This window comes from Salarias fasciatus, chromosome 20, assembly GCF_902148845.1.
Source record: "Salarias fasciatus chromosome 20, fSalaFa1.1, whole genome shotgun sequence".
Taxonomy (NCBI): Eukaryota; Metazoa; Chordata; class Actinopteri; order Blenniiformes; family Blenniidae; genus Salarias; species Salarias fasciatus.
Genome location: NC_043764.1, coordinates 23,536,457 through 23,556,642, shown reverse-complemented (window position 1 = coordinate 23,556,642; position 20,186 = coordinate 23,536,457). Strand labels below are relative to the sequence as shown.

At 44.5% G+C, this 20,186-nt stretch overlaps 1 protein-coding gene across 1 annotated transcript in view; it reads right to left on the bottom strand.

The window, feature by feature from the left end:
* The window catches only part of LOC115408093 (chemokine-like protein TAFA-2), an 86,187-nt gene that overhangs the window by 28,358 nt on the left and 37,643 nt on the right, over nucleotides 1-20,186 (bottom strand). Inside the window, exon 2 of the mRNA XM_030118690.1 lies at nucleotides 19,787-19,887. Within this exon, the coding sequence (XP_029974550.1) occupies nucleotides 19,787-19,886 (100 nt within the window). The 5' untranslated portion in view covers nucleotide 19,887. The remainder of the gene's footprint in view (nucleotides 1-19,786; nucleotides 19,888-20,186) is intronic.

The window sequence follows — 20,186 nt, the reverse complement described above, 5'->3', positions numbered from 1 at the left end:
GTTGCAATAACTTGTAATCAGTCTTTTACAGGCTGTGGAGGAATTGTGGCCCTCTTATTTTTTGCACAATTGTTGTAATTCAGCCACACTGGAGGGTTTTTGAGCATAAACTGCCTTTTGAAGGATCGATCACAGCGTCTCAGTAGGATTCCGGTCCGGACGTTGACCAGCCCACTCATTTATTTTCCCTTCAGCCGCTCAGAGGAGAACTTGCTGGTGTGTTTTGGATCATTGTTCTGAAGCAGAACCCAAGTTCTCTTTAGCTTGAGGTCAAGCTGATGGCCAATGATCAGGATTTTCTGGGAGACATCAGAATTCATCTGTGTTGCTTTTACTCCAGATTTAATGGGACACACACCTTCCAAAAACTTTTCCCCACTGAGTATTTTCCCAAAAGTCTGACCCCCGGATCCCACAGCACGCGTTTTGGGAGCGTTTGGCCGCGTTGCGCTGTGTCGCGCTGGCCGCAGCAAATACGTTGCCATTGTAGTGGTCGGGAGCAGTTCCACATCCAGCGTTCGCTCGCGTGCGTCACCGACACGAGCGGCGTGCTCAGCCGCATCCGGGATAAAAATACGTGTCCCACCTATTTTAGGCCGCGGCCGCACGCGAGCGTGTCAAGTTCCGCTGTTCGGATATCTCCAAACAGGAAAGAGAACTGAAACAACTTCTGAGTTTTCAAAATTAAATAATTTGAAACGTTTACATTTTTGGTCATTGTCAGAGATGTTTACTGAAGTGTCTTTGTATAATCTTCAGTACTTATATTGTGCCAGGTCACAAGTTTTGGTTAGTCATGTAGTTATACATCTATTTGTAGCAATATTGTTTTATATATGCATTTTGTCATAAATAAAGCTCATTACAAATATCCAAAAAACTGCAGATGTGCATATTTCGATATTTTAATACATTTGTGGAGTCAAAAAAATAGCATATGGTTTGTTTTCCATGTAGTGGTAATGTTTGTTCCCTTAATACAGTTCGTTTGTGTGCTTATTTTATTGTGAAAGGGTAATGGAGTTAAACGCGCAGCACAGACGGAGTGGGTCGGGTCTGTGTTTACTTCCGGATGCGCAGCTAAACTATCGCCATGGGTGAAGAGAGACTCATTGTGGAAGCTGAGAAACTGTTTGGCAAAGAAACGACGAATGAATGAGTTGTTGTTGTTGTTCCGGCTTTTAGTAATCTCAGTATATTGCGGGATCTTGAACATCTTGCGCATGCGCTTCACAATGTTTTTGCGCTCTGCTCTGACGGAGCAGAGCGCAGGTGACGCGCGCACACAAAAACGGACGTGAACACGCAGCGGCGCACCGCAGGTAGACGCCTGCTGTGGGATCAAGGGGTGAGGGTTCATCAAGATGTTTCCTGGCAAAAATGAGACGAGCCTTTAAGCTCCTTTTGCTCAGCAATGGTTTTCGTCATGGAACTCTGCCTGGTGGAATCATGACCTTTGACCGTAACTGAGCCAAGTAAAGCCTGCAGTTCTGTGGGTGTTCTTGTGGGGTCTTTTGTGACCTCTTGGATGAGTTGGTCACTCCTGGTCGGTTCACCACTGTTCCATGTTTATTCTGTTTGTGGATAAAGTCTCTCACTGTGGTTCTCTGGAGTCCCAAAGCTTCAGAAATGTTTTTAGAACCTTTTTCCACACTGATGGATTCCAGTTAATTTCTCATTTGTTCCTGAATTTCTTTTGATCTTGGCATGATGTTCAGCATTTAAGGATCTTTTGGCCTACTGCACTTTGCCAGCAGGTCTTAATTAAGTTATTTCGTTACTGAACAGGTGTAATCAGGCTGAGAAATTGAACTCAGGTGTGATAAACTATGGTTAAGTTCTGTTTCAAAAGGGGGGGGGCAAACTCTTTTTCACAATGAGTAATGTACGTTTGGATTGTTTTTCTCCCTTAATAATTAAAACCTTCATTTAAAAATTGCATTTTGTGTTTACATGTGCAAAATCGGGAACGGGGAAAACACTTTCTCACATCACTGTAATATGTTTTCCTTTGGGAAAATGAGTTGCCCACCCCTGGATTACAGCGTCAGCATATTAACGTCATTCAGTCTGTCATCATTCAGAGCTTTTTTAAACTGTATAATGACATGTAACACACTGATCTACCCTGAAGGTTTTTACAATACATTTCTCAGGTGAGGATATTTTTCTTATTCATATTGTAAAGACCTCCATTGGTCATTGAACACTGACAGGTGGCCCGATGAGCTGTATGATTGGTGCACTGAGCTCATCTCTTCCTGAAGCCTCCCTCTTGTCGTGTCAGCACTTTCCCTCTAACTGCATCATCAGGACAGATCATTACATCCTTCCACTCCTTCCCTCTCTCGCCCCTCTCTGTCTTTCATCCCATCCCTCACAAACAAATGAAAGGGAAACCCTGGTGTGTCGGAGGCTGGCTGGCAGCAGAGCCAGAGGTGGAAAGATGAGAAGAGAGAGGGAACGAGGGGGGAGATGAAGGCGAAGAGGAGAAATGAGAAGGGAAGGAGGAGAGGAGGAAAAGAGTAGCCTGCTCTGACTGTAAATGGTGCGACGGGGAGAGGAGAGTTTGTGTTGGAGGGGTGATTAGTCTCTGTTAGGGCTCCATGAGAGGGAGAGTGAAAAAAACCCCACCAAAGTCGGACTATTAGTGCAATGAAAGTGAAGCTCCGAGTCTGTCGGCTGAAACTTCCACTACCATCGTGGAAACAATGAGTCTAGACAGGCGGCTACAGGCGGCTACAGCAGGCTCAGCGCCGTTTCGTACCGTCGTCTGAATACTGTGTGCTCAGCTAACCGGGGGACGAATCTCTTTATTGACGTTACACAACACGAGACGCTCAGGTTTTAATCAGCAGATCTCACTGCTTGCTTCTTTTTATCATCATGAATTACAGAGAAAAAAAAAAAAACCCTCCACTTCTCCTCTATCTGCTCCACCTCACACCGACCGACTTTGCAAGAAGAGGATGATACATTGCGTCTGATTTGCTTAAGATTATGTATAAAGTGCTAGTTCCATGCTCACGCTAACAGATTGCACTCCCGGTGTTCATGCGTTTTGGGTGTGATAATACTGTGACTGGCATCGCGTGGAAAGACGGCTCCTCAGATGAGTAGTTTGCATGCATTATTGCCTGTTCGCCATAAAGAGATTGGATGGAGCGCCGAGCCTCCGCACGCACAAAATGAAATGTGATACGGCGGAGATAAGCGTGTGATGGAGGAAGTTATCTGGCATGTTAGAGTGTTAGAGCTCTAAAATATAAAATAGATGAAAAGAAATGTGAAAAAAGGAAAACCCAATAGAAGTGATGATCTGTCACAAAGTCAAGGCTGTGAGTGAAGGGAGGCAACAGAAGAGATTAAGAAAGGAAACAACAATTAAATTGTATGATGGTGAATGAATGAAAAAAATACCAGATATTCAATATGTCTGGTATGGTCAGAGTAAAGTCCTGTTGGATCCACTGAAAGCGGCAGGCTAACTCTGCTGCTCCAAATGCTACTGGAGATGAAGTTGCCGGTGTTGTTCGAACTCGCTATCGCCTCATATTGATTATTTTGGGAGAACATAATTTGCATTCATAGTTTAGATACAGTTACTTTTGTCATTCTCATTAAAGGGGCCCAATCATAAAAAAATTTGCTTTTATGAGCTTTTAACATTGTTTGTGTGTGATTACCTCTGAAAAAAATTCAGTTAAGTTTAAGTTTCTCTTCATTCATGCATATCTGAGTAATCTATATGAATATTCAGTCCAATATATACTATATAGATGTGGCAGACAAATCCATCCATTGTTAGTAAGGGTCGATGTATTGATGTATGTCTGTGCTCGTCGTGGCCATGTTGTTATGCAGGTTCCAGGGTAACATGAAGTCAAGTTGTTTGGATTTCCATGTTGAAACTACGACACGTAGAATTACTAATATTTCATGATATAAAAGTACTCCATAGTGCTAGGGGTGCTAAATGAACTATTATAGAAGAATCTCCAAACCGCTGACATCTCATGCTCTCCTGCAGATGACGTTACGTAACACTCGCCGGGTTGTAATGGCGATCTTTAGCAAGTACTCTCTGTGCTGTTCGAAAAAGTCATTAAAATCATACAGTCTAGCATCGAAGCTGGTAAAATCACAACCAGTACCATGAGAATTATTAGCATCTGGCCAATGGAAGAAAAACAGGTGTATCTTCCCGATCATTAGCAGCATCACGAACATCCAGCCTGCTAACAGTCGTGCTGTGTGATGGAGTCTCTCTTTAAAAGTGTGCAGGCATTTATTGACACCCCCCCACCCCCCCAGCCCCCACCCCTCCTTTGCAGTTGGTTGTATTGCTCTGAAATACCTTCGTCCCAGCAGACAGTCTGGCTCAGCGTCACTAGAATGACATTAACAGCTACTGTCTTCCATTTAGGTGCGGTGGTTTCAGCCTCCTGGTGCTGTGCCTGCTGGCTCGCTGTCACACTGTTATGGCTTACTTGATGGAAGGCGGCCATCGTTAACTAAACTGGTTTCACCGCCGCTTTTCTTGCTATGACAAGTGGAAATGCCTGCCATGAGAACGCTCTGCTAGGAGGGGACAGCTTGCGCTGCTGTTGTTCCCATTTTAAGAGTTTGGTGACGTATAATTATCAGTAGAGGTCCAGTTAGCCGGAGTAATTGAAAACACATGTGCGGGTAAGCTGTAAACCTATTTATAAGCTGTCCCTGGTGTTTTCACTTTTCACTTCTGCCTAATTGGACTGTTTCTTTTTTTGTAAGGAGTTGCACAGTGCTGGGGTGCTCAGCAATATCCCTGGTGCATGTATGGGTTTGCTCATGGTTTCCTCTCAAACAGAAAATTTAAAAAAAAAAAGTGGGGATGCATCATTAACCCAAGAAGTATTACATGTGTTACAGTATTGGGTACTTGGTAGATAAAGGTTAGTACTCCCACTTGAAAAAGGGGTTTCATCAGTGACATTCTGAGGGCCTGTTCAGGGTGCGTCCTTCTTTGAGTCTACTGCAGGAGCAGTAATCACCGTGTCATGATGGTGCGTGCAGACAGACACCTCCAAGCCTGTCAGGATTAGCTGAAATGTTGATATTGAAAATAATAATGTGCAACAAAACAGAGGTCTAACCAGCAGAATAACTGCAAATACCCTTAAAACACTGCATGCGGTTGTTATTGTTCTGGCTGTCACAGCCCCACAAACTAAAGACATTTAGCTTTTTATTTATTTCTTTAATTTTTTTTTTTTCCCCCTGTTAAAGGAAATAACTGAAAAGTTGTTGCAACATAGCAAATATTCTGTATTTGCTTCAGGCTGCACGTATAATTCACTTCAAACCCACCGGGAGAGATATTAAAGAACTCAGTTATGGAATTTCGTTTTGGAAAAAAAGAAAAAGAAAAAAACAATGCTTTAACAATGTTTCATGCATTTTTTCACTTTCTTCAGTTTTATTAACAACAGCGTTTGTGGATTTTTGCAGACTTCAAGGAAAGTGCTGTGTTTTGTTGTGTATTTATGTGTGCACGTAATCAGCCGCGTGTTTGTTCCCGGCTCCCTCGGCCGAGTCTTATTTACACTCAGCACATAGAACAAGGTCAGTGTGGATTATGGTTAGTTGTTCGCGGTGCTGTAATCATAGCGGTGTTATAAACAAAATATTTGTAATTAAAATGCCATAAACATGATTGCTTAATTAAAAAATTAGAGTATTAATTATTCATGGAGGCCTTTTTAGATGAATTAGGTTACCTTGACTTTTCCCAGCTGATATTTCTCTGCAGAATTTGTAAGCTAACAATAGAAAGCCCTCCGCGGTCGGGAAACTGGTATCACAGGCAGCAGATATTCAATTAGGTAAAATGAAACTTAAGTGCTATTCACTTCAGACTGAACCGAATAAAATATGTGAGCGGTGGTTAAATCGTAAAATGAGGCGAGGCTCTGAACAGCAGCCGGAGATCAGATGGCGCGACGAGCAAAAATATGACTTGCGACCTTGCTGGGTGCCGCCTCGTACAGTTTAAAGTAACCCAGCCAAGCTTAAAATGACTGAAACCTTTAGTATCGTGACCCCTGTGTAATTTCTGATGTCTGTTTCAAGCTCTTACTGTCTGCTATTGATTCTCACGGCGAGCGCTGCATGTACAAAACACACACACAGAAGATAGCAAAAGTCCAAAGCGGCCTCGCTGTTTCCGGGAAATTCTCTCACAGATGAAAAATAGAAGAATTTCTATTAATCTGACCCAAAATAAGCATAAAACACTCGGTGAGGGATTGAGTGATTTGTGCTTTAATGCAGCCCACAGAGTATTTACAGTGGTGTTCTGCAAGGATTAGTTGTGTGAGAGGATTAGGGAAGCTGCATTACTGCTGTTTTATTTAACTCACAACAGCAAAAGACTAAAAAAAAAAAAAAAAGCCTCTTAAACACATTTAGGCTACATGAGAGGCCAGCCCAGATAGTTAGACAAACGCCATGCTTGTGTGCTCTCTAAAGACCTTTGGTGGGAAGGGATGTGCTAAAAACTCTTCACACACAAACACACGCTCTCAGATATACTCAACTTTCGGCGCTTAATCTATAATCTTGTAATCTGATGAAAGTTGTCCTGCGCGGCGTATGCTGCGTATGAAAACAGTGTGTCGTGTTGGTTAAGGCGATGATGTCGGTGCGAGTGAAGCATATGCGGACGCCGGCGGGATCATCGGAGTGGGGAAACTCACCGAGAGCGGAGGATTAATGCGAAAAGACTGAGGGAGAGAGAGAGAGAGAGAGAGAGGGAGAGCGTGAATGACAGAGAATGAGAAAGATGCAGAGAGATGCAGAGGCAGCATATTGCCCCCCACCCCACCCCGTCCCCCACCCCCCTCCACCACACACTCTTTCCTTGCATCAGCATTGATCACAGGACATCAGTAAAGTAAAGAGCAGCCCATCCATCAGTGCATGGCTGTGAAGATGCCGTTACGAATACAGAAGCTGCTCCTGCGACTCACAGCAGCACGATCCCGCGCACGCCGTCCACGACCACCACGTCACAGCAACATACAGCAGCCGCTCTTCATCTGGGAAAGTCTCCTGCTTCTTTATGGTCCTTGTTGATGGTAGAGGTTTGTAAAACGTCACTTTGGAAAAGAGAGAATAAAAGGTGCAGTCATCCTTATCTGATGTAGGATGAGGTGCTTTCTGTTGGCGAGCGGTCTGGACCGTAAGCGCTCCAGTCTGTCACCTGGACTCCTCCACTGTGAGCCCACGCTGCGGCGAGAAATACAGTTTTAGCCCCCACATCGAGAAGCTATGCAAGGCCTGAGAAGGGAACTTTATTCCAGTGTGTGTTGCTGTAAAGCCTCTGGACACACTGCTGCAGGATTTCCAGGTGTTTGAGCCCAAACGACAGTCACCGTTGTGTTGGTGTTCCCACATCGGGGGTGTCAATATACGGCCCACGGGCCAGAACTGGGCCGCCGGAGTCTAGTCTGGCCTGCAAAATGCTGTGAGAGATGAAGACACGAACTTACTTCAGACGATCCTCCAGATGATCTGGATTGTTTTATTTCCTACAGATGGTGAGATTATCAGCGTTCAACATTTTCCTGTTGAAAGAATTTTTAGAAGTAGTTTTTAGATCAGTTGAATATTTTGCGCCTCTTTGATGTTCATTTGATCGACACAACATGATAATATCTTGACTTGAAGATGATCCTCCAGCTGCTTTTACACAATGCAACTTACTTTTCTCGTCTTTATTAGTGCCTGTTCTGATTTTTTTCAACGTGTTACTGCCATTTCAGTACTATTCAAACTTGGATAATTATTTTCATAAGATTGTAAAATGTCTGACTCCCAATTTCTGTTATGAATAAAAACTTGTTAACAATGTGAGAATCACATCCCTTTTTTTTTTAATTATTAATTTGGAAAAGAAACACAGTGTCCTAACCTTTTCAGAAACTTCAATCCAATTTCAGAGTTGTTCAACCTGTCTCACTTGTTAATTTTCTCCATTTCAGCACAAACAGTCTTGGACCTGAAACCACCTTTTTATTTCATACATTTCTCCAACATGGCTGGATTTTATTCCCAACAGTGGTCATCCATTACCTCCGCGTGAATCCAATTGAAGCACTGCTGTCTGCTTTTAATGGATTGCTTTGGAAAAATGTAAGTATAAACTTGTGTCTCGACATTTTGTGCCAACTTATACGAAGCTCTCTCTTATAGAGGATAAGTATGTTACATCCATTATTCACGTAGCTTCAAGCATGCTAGCCCCACTGGGAAAACCCTAAAAAAGAGGTTATTCTACTTTAGATCCAGCCAACAGGAGACAAGCAACTCCTGGAAAGCGTGCACGTGCGCCGTAACTAAAGATGAAAGAGACTGTGGCAGGGTTATAATGGACGCTCTATACCAGCGTTAATCCTTCCATGTTGTTCTCAGTACAAGTCGCAGAGAAAAACAAAAAGGCTTTAGATGAATTCCTGCCTTTTCCTGAAAGTATCAGATATCTGAACGGTTCAGAAAGGTGACATCCAGCCATTTGCTTCCTTTCCAAACACCTGGTCATTTACCGAATCTCCTGAGAGGGGAAATCAGAAACCGTGAAACATGGAGACTGAAGGGAAGGGAACCGGGGGGGGCAAACAGACCCCAAGGAGGACGAGCAGAATGCTTTGAAGTGCTCAGAGCATCGCTGTTTGCAAATGAAAGAGAAATAACACCCAGGGAGAGTCCTATTTTTCATGAGGATTGTTTAAACCGTGCCTCCGTGAAATATCCAGAAGGGTGCCGTGTTAACGGGCAAACGTGAATAAATGAGAGGAGAATCCAGATTCTGCTTCTTCACAGGTGCACAGCATGACACAGCTGAGCAATTAATGTCCAGCGACGCCTCGTGGCACGTATGGAAACGCCGGCGCAGTGCGTTCTGATTTTGCCTCAACTTGGCGTGAAGCAAAGATCTGAGTGACTTCCTAAGAGGGTTCATCGGCGGGGCAGCGATACCGGGAACTTTAGAAACAAAGACGGAGCCACTGGCGCTTATTAGGAGAGACGGCGTCTGGAGGGACGTCTGCATTTAGAGCAGCGGGAAGGACGGCAGCAAACAGACGCTGCAAACGTCTGAAGATCATTATACAATTTGTTAATTTAGAAAAAAGAGGAGTTTTGGTCAGTCATGTGTGGTTCGCACCCAAACCCAGCACTGACCTGAACGCTTCACATCTACACAACAATGTGTGTGTGTGTGTGGTGGGGCATTTTGGGGCCTTTTAACCCCCATTGTTGAAATCATGATAGGCCAATGACTGGTTTGATTGGAATAAAATGGGGATTTTTTTTTATAATGTGTTCAGCAGTTTTTGAAGTCAGCAGTTCAACAAAAAACCGTTTTGGAAGATTCATGTTCAGCCTACGAAACAGTTCAGTTACTCTGAACAATGATTTTTTTTCTCATTAAATCATGGCCTTGTCCAATATGCCTTCCCGCTTTCTTGTTTTGAGGCACCTCTTCTCATGGACTTGTGAACATGAAATCAAATTATGTGATTAATTTGTTGGATCTCTTTTTTTTTTACCAAAGAATGACTGAAAGGACTTGAAAGGACCTCTCTGTACGTCTGTTACTGCAACAAATGTTGAAGAAATCAACTGAAGGATGATGGAACCCTCCACAGAATGCTGGCCTTATGTTTGACACCCTCCTTCTACATCATGATGGAGGCAGAACATCCTGAAATGGTAGAATTCAAAGTTTTGTGTATGCAGAACTGGATGAGTCAAGAACTTCCAGGCCCCAAAGTAAACTCCTCTGGCCACCCTTGACTCTAATAAAAGGAAGTGGTTTGTATTGGTTATACATATTTCAGTGCATCTCTTCTCTCTTGCCAGGAGCTCGGTTGAAAGGGCGATACCCATCTCAATGTCACTTTCATGTAAAATGAAGCCAAAAAGAATTGCAGACGCAGAATTGGAAATTCAAATGCATGTGTCTCTAAGACTGTGTTCCCCATGAATACCAAAGGCGAGCATTGTACAAACACATAAGAACAAAAGCGCTGCGCCACCCACCAGGCAAATACCTCTGGAGGACAAATTGGAAATTGAATCATAAACTATAAAGAGCCAAGGTTGAGTTCAGCTGCGGAAGAAAAGAGAGACGAGATGGAGGTGGAGAGGAGAAAAGAAAGAGCGGCTGCATTAAATAAAAGTTCACTTTTTCTCTCCTGCCCCTGCAGAAATTCACGCTGAGCTACCTGATTGAAATTTCCTGGTTTAATAGCTGTGAAATAAAGCAAAAGTTGGGAAGAGGAAGAAAGGAGAGCATTTGAAACAGAGGGCAAAAGAGAGGAGAGGAGTGGCGAGGGATCCGCTCGGGAGAGGGAAACTTGGAAACTCAAAGACGAGCAGACACATCGGGCCTAATGGAAGGAGAATTACTTTATGACTTGTAAAAACTGCAATCAAGGCCACTCATTACTCTTTTAATAGTATCTCCTTGTTCTCCTGCCAAAGTTTGTGTGTAATTTGGCCTCGGGTCTTTCTTGTAAAGGAGATTTGGGTTTCAATGAGATTCCCTGAACAGAGGAAGCTCGAATAACCATGAATACAGCGGATTAACCAGATGTGGAGAGTCAATAGATTCTTTGCTTCTGCTTAAGTAATTGCACCGATGTACCAGACTGGTTCCGTGTAAGGTGGATAGTGAGCTAACAGGTAACGATTTGCACTAATGAACACATCGAGATGCCCCGATGAGGCAATCTCCCAGCGCAGCCGCGGAAAAGTCTCCATTTACAGCAATTAACGCCAACATTCAATTCAACAGTGAGCACAGCAACCAGACAAGCGCCGTACATTATCTCACTGGCAGCTGCTTTTGTTTGTTTTTAAGGAATTGTTTCTGTAGCTCGAGTCGCTGGAACAAAACGGGGGAAAACAGGTGAGTTAGTAACTTAAACAGAATTCAGATCAATAAAGACTCGTCGATAATGTTCACAAAATAAACCGGCGTGTTGCACAGATCAAATGGTGCAGAGGAGAGAAACCTCTGCCTGGGAGGCCGTGAACAGCTGCCTCACACACACACACAGACACACACACACACACACACAGAGTCATGCCACAACAGCCATAACCGGAACAGGCACGGCGCTCTGGGCCCCGGGGCTTTCACACTGGTTTGGCCGTCTTAAAACATTCACACATATATTCACACACGTCGCTCGCTGCCATGCAAGGTGTTCGCCCACGTGCACAGAGCGGCTTTGGCTTTGGTGTTTCGCCCGCGGACATCTGGACACGTGAATGGACGGAGCTGCTGGTTGAGCAGCGGAGCTGGAAACGGTCACGCAGCGGCTCCAGCAGGGACACCTGAGCCGCGGGACAGGCTTTAAAATGCCCGAGACGTTTTCCAGGTACGATGTAGAATCATCATTTCTGTGAGGTTTATCCTCGGAGGTTAATACCATACTGCAGAAGGTCACGTCTGTTGGGTCACCATGTTTCCTGTGTGTGCAGAAAGCTTAGAGAGCTCAGGGTCAGTCAGTCAGTAAATCTGGTTCCTTGTGGTGCAGATGGATCGCTGGATTTTCCTTTTCCCTTCACCACCGTGTAACCGGAGGAAAACGCACAGTAAATAACTGTTCTGCACATCCACAAGTACATGAACAGCAACAGTGTTTGCAATGCCTGTATTTCCACTGGTGGCAATAAAGGAAAACGACATTGTTTTCTGAGTTTTTACCGTTTTCATGTAAAGCGACGTCATTTTCAAAACATTGTGTAAATGCTGGCTAAATTTCCCTCATGGCAACATTTCAGGGAGTACGTATAATTTTTGCTTATTGTTTTAGAAAAAGTTGCGATCACAACAGCAGCTTCCTCCTTGACTCTTGTTGAGCATGATCTCCAGCCCTGAGTGGTCAGAGGACCAGAGTGATGCAGCTTCCACACTTCCATCAAAAGCCCCAATATCCATCCATCCATCTTCTGTTACACTTTAGCCAATGAGGGTGTGGAGTGTTGTAGCTAATCCTCACTGACTACGGACCGTGATTGTGTTTGGATTGTGCGCAGCAACAGGAGTGAAGTCCTGCAAATTGTGACTCGAACCGTGACTTTTTTCGCTGTGTACAGTCTTAAGGCCTCAGTATGCTCCCCCGTTGCCGCCACGGCGTTCCTACGCCAGCAACCCTACGCCGCTACTGAACATATCTTGCTTCTGCGTCAAGGGAACACCCTCCTCTGCAATTTCACCACCAAGCCGCTAGCAGTCACAACAACAATGCGGCTTCCGTAGCTCCGGCTTTACCTAGACATAGATCTATAGACAGATTTCTAGACGTCCGTATCTAGACACGCGTGCACTTACCGAACATATATCTGCATACATGACATATCTGGCGACACCGGGCTGTCGTGGAGGAGAGGCTGAGCGGACCATGATGAAATATTGGTGAAACTAACGAGCTTTTGGACGATTAAAGCCATTTTGGGGGCGGCTATACACATAGCCCCGTCTGCTAACAGTGCTAACACTGCTAACAGTATAGGGATGTGCGCCGCTCAATTTTGGATCTAAATTTCTCCTGAAGCACTGTTCGGATCAGAAAAGCATTCCGTGTGAGTTCTACTTTATTCTATAAACAACGCGAAAGTGGACCAATCACAGCCCTCGACGTTCACGTCACCACGCGTTTCGGGAGGCGCACGTCAAGCGCCGGCGTAGCCCGTCGTAGGGTTACGACGTAGACGTCGTAGGAACGCCTTGGCGGCGACGGGGGAGCATACTGAGGCCTTCATTATGCTCTTTACCTGGTGAAGTGTGAACACATATTTAACACATAGGGTGGGATTTTGAAGTTGAAGTCAGAAATCTGTTCCATGTCATTCTTTATTTTTCCTTATAGATGAAACAGATGTGTGTTTTCTCAAGTTAAATGTTTCCACTACTGAATATTTAATCAGTTCTGGTGTGAATAAATGACATCAGATTTAAAAATGATTCATAATGTTTGGATTGGGCTCTTCGTGATATGAGGCTGCGGATCCAAACAGATTGCACACGTTTCCCGATAAACTCATCACTCATGCAGAGTCGCCGCCTCGCAAAGTTCAAATATAGACATACACACGACATATGGCTGCTGCTTGGTAACCCAATCACACTCTCTCGGTCCACTTGTGTTTTTGTGTCTTCCGGCAGAGGCCATGAATCACGCTGCCTCCTGGCAGAGTGCATCTTTTTGTCCGGCATCACCTTTCTGCTTTTTGCAGATAGTCATTTCCTGCACTTTATAGAAAACAACAGCTCTTAAACACACTGCACCCCCCTGATAGAAGGTTCACTCGGCTCGGTCTGTGATTTTCATGTTTAATATTTCAACAAACAGGTTTTAAATTTATCTCGCTCACATCCCCGGGATGTGTGATGGAGTCGTGTCTGAGTCGGAATAAGTGCGGGAGATTATCCGCTGATAGATGACAAAAGGTCAGAGTGCCTGGAGCCAGTTATCAGATACACCCCGGGCACATTAATAACATCATGGTTAAAACAACACGTGAATTACCAAGGACGGGCTGATTGGTGAAGGTGAATATATGCAAATTCAGTTACTTGGAATTTGTCAACAACACAAACTGAAGTACAGCAAAGGAGGGAGAAAAAGGAGCCGGGGGCTATATAACACGCATAATGATGAACAAATGGACAGATCATAAATAACACATTTTGCACCGCTGCATGGAAATGTGACAGAGTCAGTCTTCAGAGAGATTCGGGATGACAAAATATCATGTAACTGCAGTTTAATAAGTGTGAAACTTCACAAAGGCTCATAAATGCTAATTTTGGGACTATTCATTACAGAGACGGAGCCCAGCCTGTAACTAAAACTGTTAGTTTATGATTAATACATTGGCCATAAATAAAGGAAAATGCAGGTTAATGTCAGCAGCTGCTCTGTGAGATATTGATATTCAAAATGAGTGATGACAGGAGGGAATTAAAGGTTCTCCCAGTCAGCCGCCTTCCGCCACCGGAAACGAGACCGCATGCTGTCAATTCCAGGTGAGGCGTGAAGCAGGATTCAAATGACATAATATTCCATTATTACCTTCCCCCCAAAAAAGTTGTTTGGCTGAATTTCAGTTCATTTTCTCAAAAAAGGAAGAAGAAAGAGAAGCTTGAGAGGTAGAAATTAAACTATAATCAACCAGCTTTAGAGGTCTGGAATAACAAATAGATCAAAAGTCTGGCATTAGTGGCAAGTACAACATTATCGGCCATGATTAGATCATCGGCTGTTAGGAGTCTTCACTGTTTCCTTCATTAGGATGATTATATAATGTGATTATTGAATATTGGAGAAGGGGGAGGATTAAATCAGCTTTACTTCTTCCTGCCCCTTTCAGACATGGCGAATACTTGTGTATTTCTCTGTCTATGGAGAGTAAGTCCAGATAGCCATTCGTATATTGATTATAGACTTGTTTATTTTATTTATCTGTATATTCAAAAAAATGAGACTTATTTGGGAGGGGTTTAGGGTGCAATATCATGCAATGACATGTTTAAAAACCAAGCGCGTTCATCATTGTGGGAGTGATTCTTGCTTGCTGCAGGTGAGAATGGTGTGTGTGTCTGAGTGTGTGTGTGTGTGTGTGTGTGTGTGTGTGTGTTTGTGTGTAGGTGAGCGTCTCCTCTCCAGATGTACAGTAGGTGGTACCTCATGACAAACCAGACTCACAGGAGACTCCACGCTGTCACGAATCCCTCCTACTCCTGAGTGATCAAACCGGCTCCCTGTGTGATGTGATCAAATGCCTCTCTGAACCGAACCCCGCGTGCATGTTCCACTTTGTTCGGATATATGTCACGTCGCCGATGCTCTCAATGCCATTTTACAAGAACTTCGCCGCTCACGCCCGAGTTCTCGCCTCCCGCCTTGCTTCTTCATGAAACGCCTGGTCAGCCTGTTTATGTGAAAAGCTGATTGTGAGAACAGGCAGGGATGATCTTCACGGTGTCAAAAGGCAACACCTACTCAGTTTCAGTCAAGCTCAGTGTTTTTATTCATTGTTTTAAAACGGCAGCAGTGATACTGTGTGCACGAGTGTGTGTGTGTGTGTGTGTGTGTGTGTGTGTGTGTGTGCTGACTTTCAAAGAGTATCACAGCATGAGTTTTTTTTTTTTTTATTCATGTCTGACATGAAACAACATACTGTACTAAAGTGAGGGTGTGTGTGTGTGTGTGTGCCTGTGTGTGTGTGTGTGTGTGTGGGGGGCCCATTGTACATGCACACACGTGCAGGCACTCGTGCACACGCCACGCAAAGTGAACTCATGTTGCTTTTAAATGTCAAAGTGCCATGAACCGACGAGCGGCGGAGTAGCCAGGAGGTAGGAAGGAGGTTTTTATGTCTGCAGTAAAAGGAAGAAAAGTCTCCTCTGCACCACAAAAAGGAGCCATTAGAGCACAAGCAGTAAAATCGCAACAAACTCAATGACAATAAGTTATGACTTTAATAATCTGTCTCTGTTGCAGTCGTTAGTTTCGTTATTTGCCTCGTCGGTGTTTCTCTCACACGCCGCAACGTAAACACTCTCCCCGTCTCCTGACTGCTGAATTAAAAGCGGAAGGGGAACGCTGGGATGTTTGTCAGCATGAAAAAAAAAAAAAAAAAAAAAAAAAATCCACATCCGTAATTTTCGGCTTGAATTTTTCACAAGCCATATGGAGCCATGTTGTAAGACCGAGCGCGGAGTGCAAGCGTTACTGTGGAGCAGCCACTAAGGAGGGCAGACAGCCTGTCTCCGCACATCACATTAGAGAGCCTCTTTGACCGTGCACGCATGTAGATGTGTGCTCGTGTGTTTGTGTGTGTGTGTGTGTGTGTGTGTCTTTCTGTGGGACTCACAGTGCTTGCCTGACTGAATGCACTTGTGTAAGAGCGCTTCAGCACTTGCGCCAGAGCCCAACATCTCTTTGTCCTTGCATCTCTATTTCCCCGTCTTGGCAGGTCCGATGCCTTTCAGAGTAACTTAAGTTCTTAGTAGCCTCTAATCAGTGGCGATGTATGGAGATTGCAGCCTATAGACTGAGAATCAATGACTCGACAGTGTGTGGTGAAGTGATCAGCATAATCGCTGTTCCGCTTTACTTCAAAACCCAAGCCAAGCTGTTTCTCCAAGACTGTTGGCAAAGCCACTGAGACATTTCACCGAGGCCGCGTACTCCGTCTGAAAATAAGATCTCATTGTAGGAGATGTGCGGTCGACTAAGACTGTTACAGCTCTGCCGAGTAGGTTTAGGGCCTGTGATTTTCACACATTTCTGGAGTGATGTGTATAATAAAGCATGTGAATAAGCAAAGGAGACAGGCGGGATGGATGGTTCAGCAGATGGAGAGACACCAGCGGAGAGAGAGGAGCATCTTTTTCTATTCTGTCTTGAGAGATAAAAATCTGGAGAAGAAAAGAGCAGCAGAAGCTACGAAGGCACACACATGCACACACGCTTTACACATACATATGCTAAGACTTCTGTCACTTCCCATTCCCGTGGATTTTGCCGAGGTCGCCATTATCGCACCGTGAGCCCATGAGCACGGAGAGAAGCATAAGAAAACATCAGCACGATTCACACGGTGAATGTCTTTCGGATTGTTCGCATGGTGAGCGTGGACTTCAAATCTTGTAATAAGAGACGACACCTGATCAGCACACACACACACACACACACACACACACACACACACACACACACACACACACACACTGAGCTCACATTCTCTGCAGTAGATCTTCACAACATGGCTGAACTGATCATTTCTGGTAAGGTTACAAATCAATTTAAAAGAAAGAAGGGAGATGAGGATGTAAAAGAAGAGATTATATACGTTTGAAATGACTTCGACTTCAACAGTAAAACACCAATAAACTGATTTTCCTTTAATTATCATTGCAGTCATGAGTGATTCCTCTTTGTAAATGCTGTTTAGAGCCAAAATTAGCCGCCATGTCCCAGATGCAGGCACAGCATGCAACAAGGGTTTATTTTGGGTCAGAGAAAATAAGTTGGAAGGCAGAGCTCCAGAGATTTTTAGTTAGAGGTGTGGTCGTATTTTTTATTCATTTGATGTGAGTGGAGCTGGACTGCAGGCGGCTGTTATCAGACGACTGAAGAAACGGGAAGAAAATGACCAACACTTGTGTTCAAAGTGATTAAAGGCTGAAACTTCTCTGACTTATCCTTAAAACACTGATCTAAAAAGAAAGCTGTGTGCTGTATTTTCAAGTTGTTTTTTTCAGATTCAAATCTTATAAGTGTTTCACTGTTATGCATATGATGTATAAAAGTGAATTTCATACATGTGCATTACACATGCTGTTTTATACATATGTTTCATTTCTATGCCTATGTTCAGCTTGTCTTAAATATGCAATATGTGTCTGAACTTAGACACATAACAGGAAGTCCACTTCTTGAGTCAGTAACTTCTGAAAAATGAATTTGAAACAAATCATAGACGTATAGATTGAAATATAAATGTGCAATTCTGATGCGAGTGCCTGAGTGAGTACAAATCAGTGAAACAAATTTGCTTTTTGGTGCGTTTTGGAATTTTAAAGCTATATTTAAGCATTTAAGCAATAGTGTGTGTGTGTGTGTGTGTGTGTGCGTGTGTGTGTGTGTGTGTGTGTGTGTGTGTGTGTGTGTGTGTGTGTGTGTGTGTGTGTGTGTGTGAAATGAGTGAGAACGTCAACCTTGAAGTGACCTAAGGGATTGGATTCAGTAATTATCTGATTACTCGTCTTTTTTTTCCCCCCATCTCAGACAACCTGCAACTGGATAATGGTGTAACTGCCTGATTACAACTTACTCTACAATCAATCATCCATTAACAGGATGCGAGGCTCATGCGCGTATGCAGACCGCAGCGCAAACATACACATCATTACGGCCTCTGTTCCAGAGAAAATGCGATAAAGAACCTGTAGCCTCATTTGCAGGGATACTGTGGCACAGCAGCTGTACTTCTTTCCTCATGGCTTTGATATTTTTTATCTCCGACTGGCTGTTTGCGGCTCTTTTATTGTTTTGTGCACACCTCAGCACTCCGCTGAAAGCTCGCTGCAGCGCCGCGGTGGAAGTGCGTCTCCATCCGCTCTCCATGTCTTTTTATCACCCGTCCATTTATGAAAATGTTTGCCCTTGCCTTGTCAGAAATCTCTCTGTGAGGAGAGGAGAGAATGTCTGGCAGCCACACAACGGCAGAGTCAATCTTACACGCAAACACACTATAAACGCGCACACGGAGTCACGGGCGGCGGTGCTCACATTGCATCAAGGACATGCGTTTTCTGTACATACACAAAGGAACCTTGTTGTGTCCAAGAATAGATAATCATGTGAGGAAACTTTCAATTTCTGCACAGAAGGTCAGAGGACTGGTACACGTCTGTCCGGCGTTCTCCAGAAAAGGCTCGAACTCGTCCATCACTTTCCTTTTCAGTCTTCCTCTGATGCAACATCTGTGCCGGACAGATGCTGAGACACACAATACTCCGACTGCAGTATAAATATGTGACGTTAGACACGCAGTAACGAGACAACCGGTTCAGATGAAGGGCAGCTGGTGCACGCCACTTATCTCAACATGAAAGCCAAAGGCAGAGCTTAGCATTTCCCAGCCATCGCTGCATATCATATTTTGTTTAAACACAAACACAAAGTCCACTATCATCACTCCTTTGCTTTATCTGCAGGCAGTTTTGTCATTTACAATTACTTTTTTCAGTCAGATCAGTTTTGTTAGCATGTTAGTCACATCTCTGCTTTAGACGTTTGGCTCCGTCAGACTGGAGGAGGAGTCCTAAAATAGACTGTTTTGGGTGAATTACTGTGGCTGTAACACAGAGAAGCCTTCTTTGTGAGCACAGCCCTTTGGATGCACCAATTATTGATGAGACAAATGAAACAACAGAGACTTGCACTTTTCAGACATTCATTACAGCGCTGTGATAGACGTCCACCCGCAAGTTAAAATCTTTGCGTTTCTGCGGCACCAAACCATAAATACCCTGCCAGCATACACGTGTCTCTATGCATGTAACTGAGCAGCAAGGCTTCAGGTGTGTAAAAAGCTCTGGTTCACACACTGCGCCGCTCATTAAAACTACCCAGAGGCATGTGATTTCCAGCGTCACGTAGGCGATCACTGCGAGCCGGAGATACCTTCGCTCGAGAAATGAACTGAAAAGAAGCGAAGGGGCCTCTGGGCTCAATCATTCTCCTGACTCAGCCACTTGGCCCACATGGGAAGGATATCACACAACCAGGGATTTCTAATCCACAAAGCTCACTGCTCACTGTCTGTGCTGTAACCCTCAGGCATCTTTGTGAGTCGCCCCACCCTGGTGGGACTGCAAAGTCACAAAAGCCCCTGAACTCAGAAGACCTTTCTTGTTGGATTACTCGTGTCCCCTTTTTTCTTTTTATTACAGAACTTTCTGTGTGTTCATCCTGGCAACCTGCCTCCGTGGTCTCATATTTCACTGTGAATCCGACCTCTGCATTCCCCCGGGTGGCACGTGCTCTATTCGCTTTGACTTTACAACATGTGAGGCGAAATTGGCTGCAGAGGCGGTAGTCCGCAGCGTTCCCCCCCCCCCCCCCCCCCCCCCCCCCCCCCCCCCCCCCCACAATAGATCCAACACTGCGAACAGACAGCGAGCGGCTGACGGGAACGGCCACATGCGTCCACCTACCTGTGTGGCTGCGGTGTGCGTGCGTGAGGGAGGCCAGGCAGAGGGACAGAAGTAGACTCCACACACCTACTCCGCAAATGCATGGGCCCCGTTCCCGCATTCTGTCAAGTGAGGAAACACAACGCTGGCGTTAGACATCAGGGGGAAAGAAACACACAGATATGTGATCAATGGATGAGATTGATGTTCCTGCTTGAAGCAGAACTCGTTCTGCTCTGTTCACATTCATGTAATTCAACATTATAGACATTTTCTTTACGAAAGTATCGAGTGTTTCATAGAGGCTCAAGCAGCTGATTCAGGCGCTGTGCTCTCATGTCCAGCTCCTGCGGGGACTGACAGTGATAATGGTTCATGTTTGAAAGCAGCGTGTTGGTTTCTGCCTCGTCAGTGCCGCACA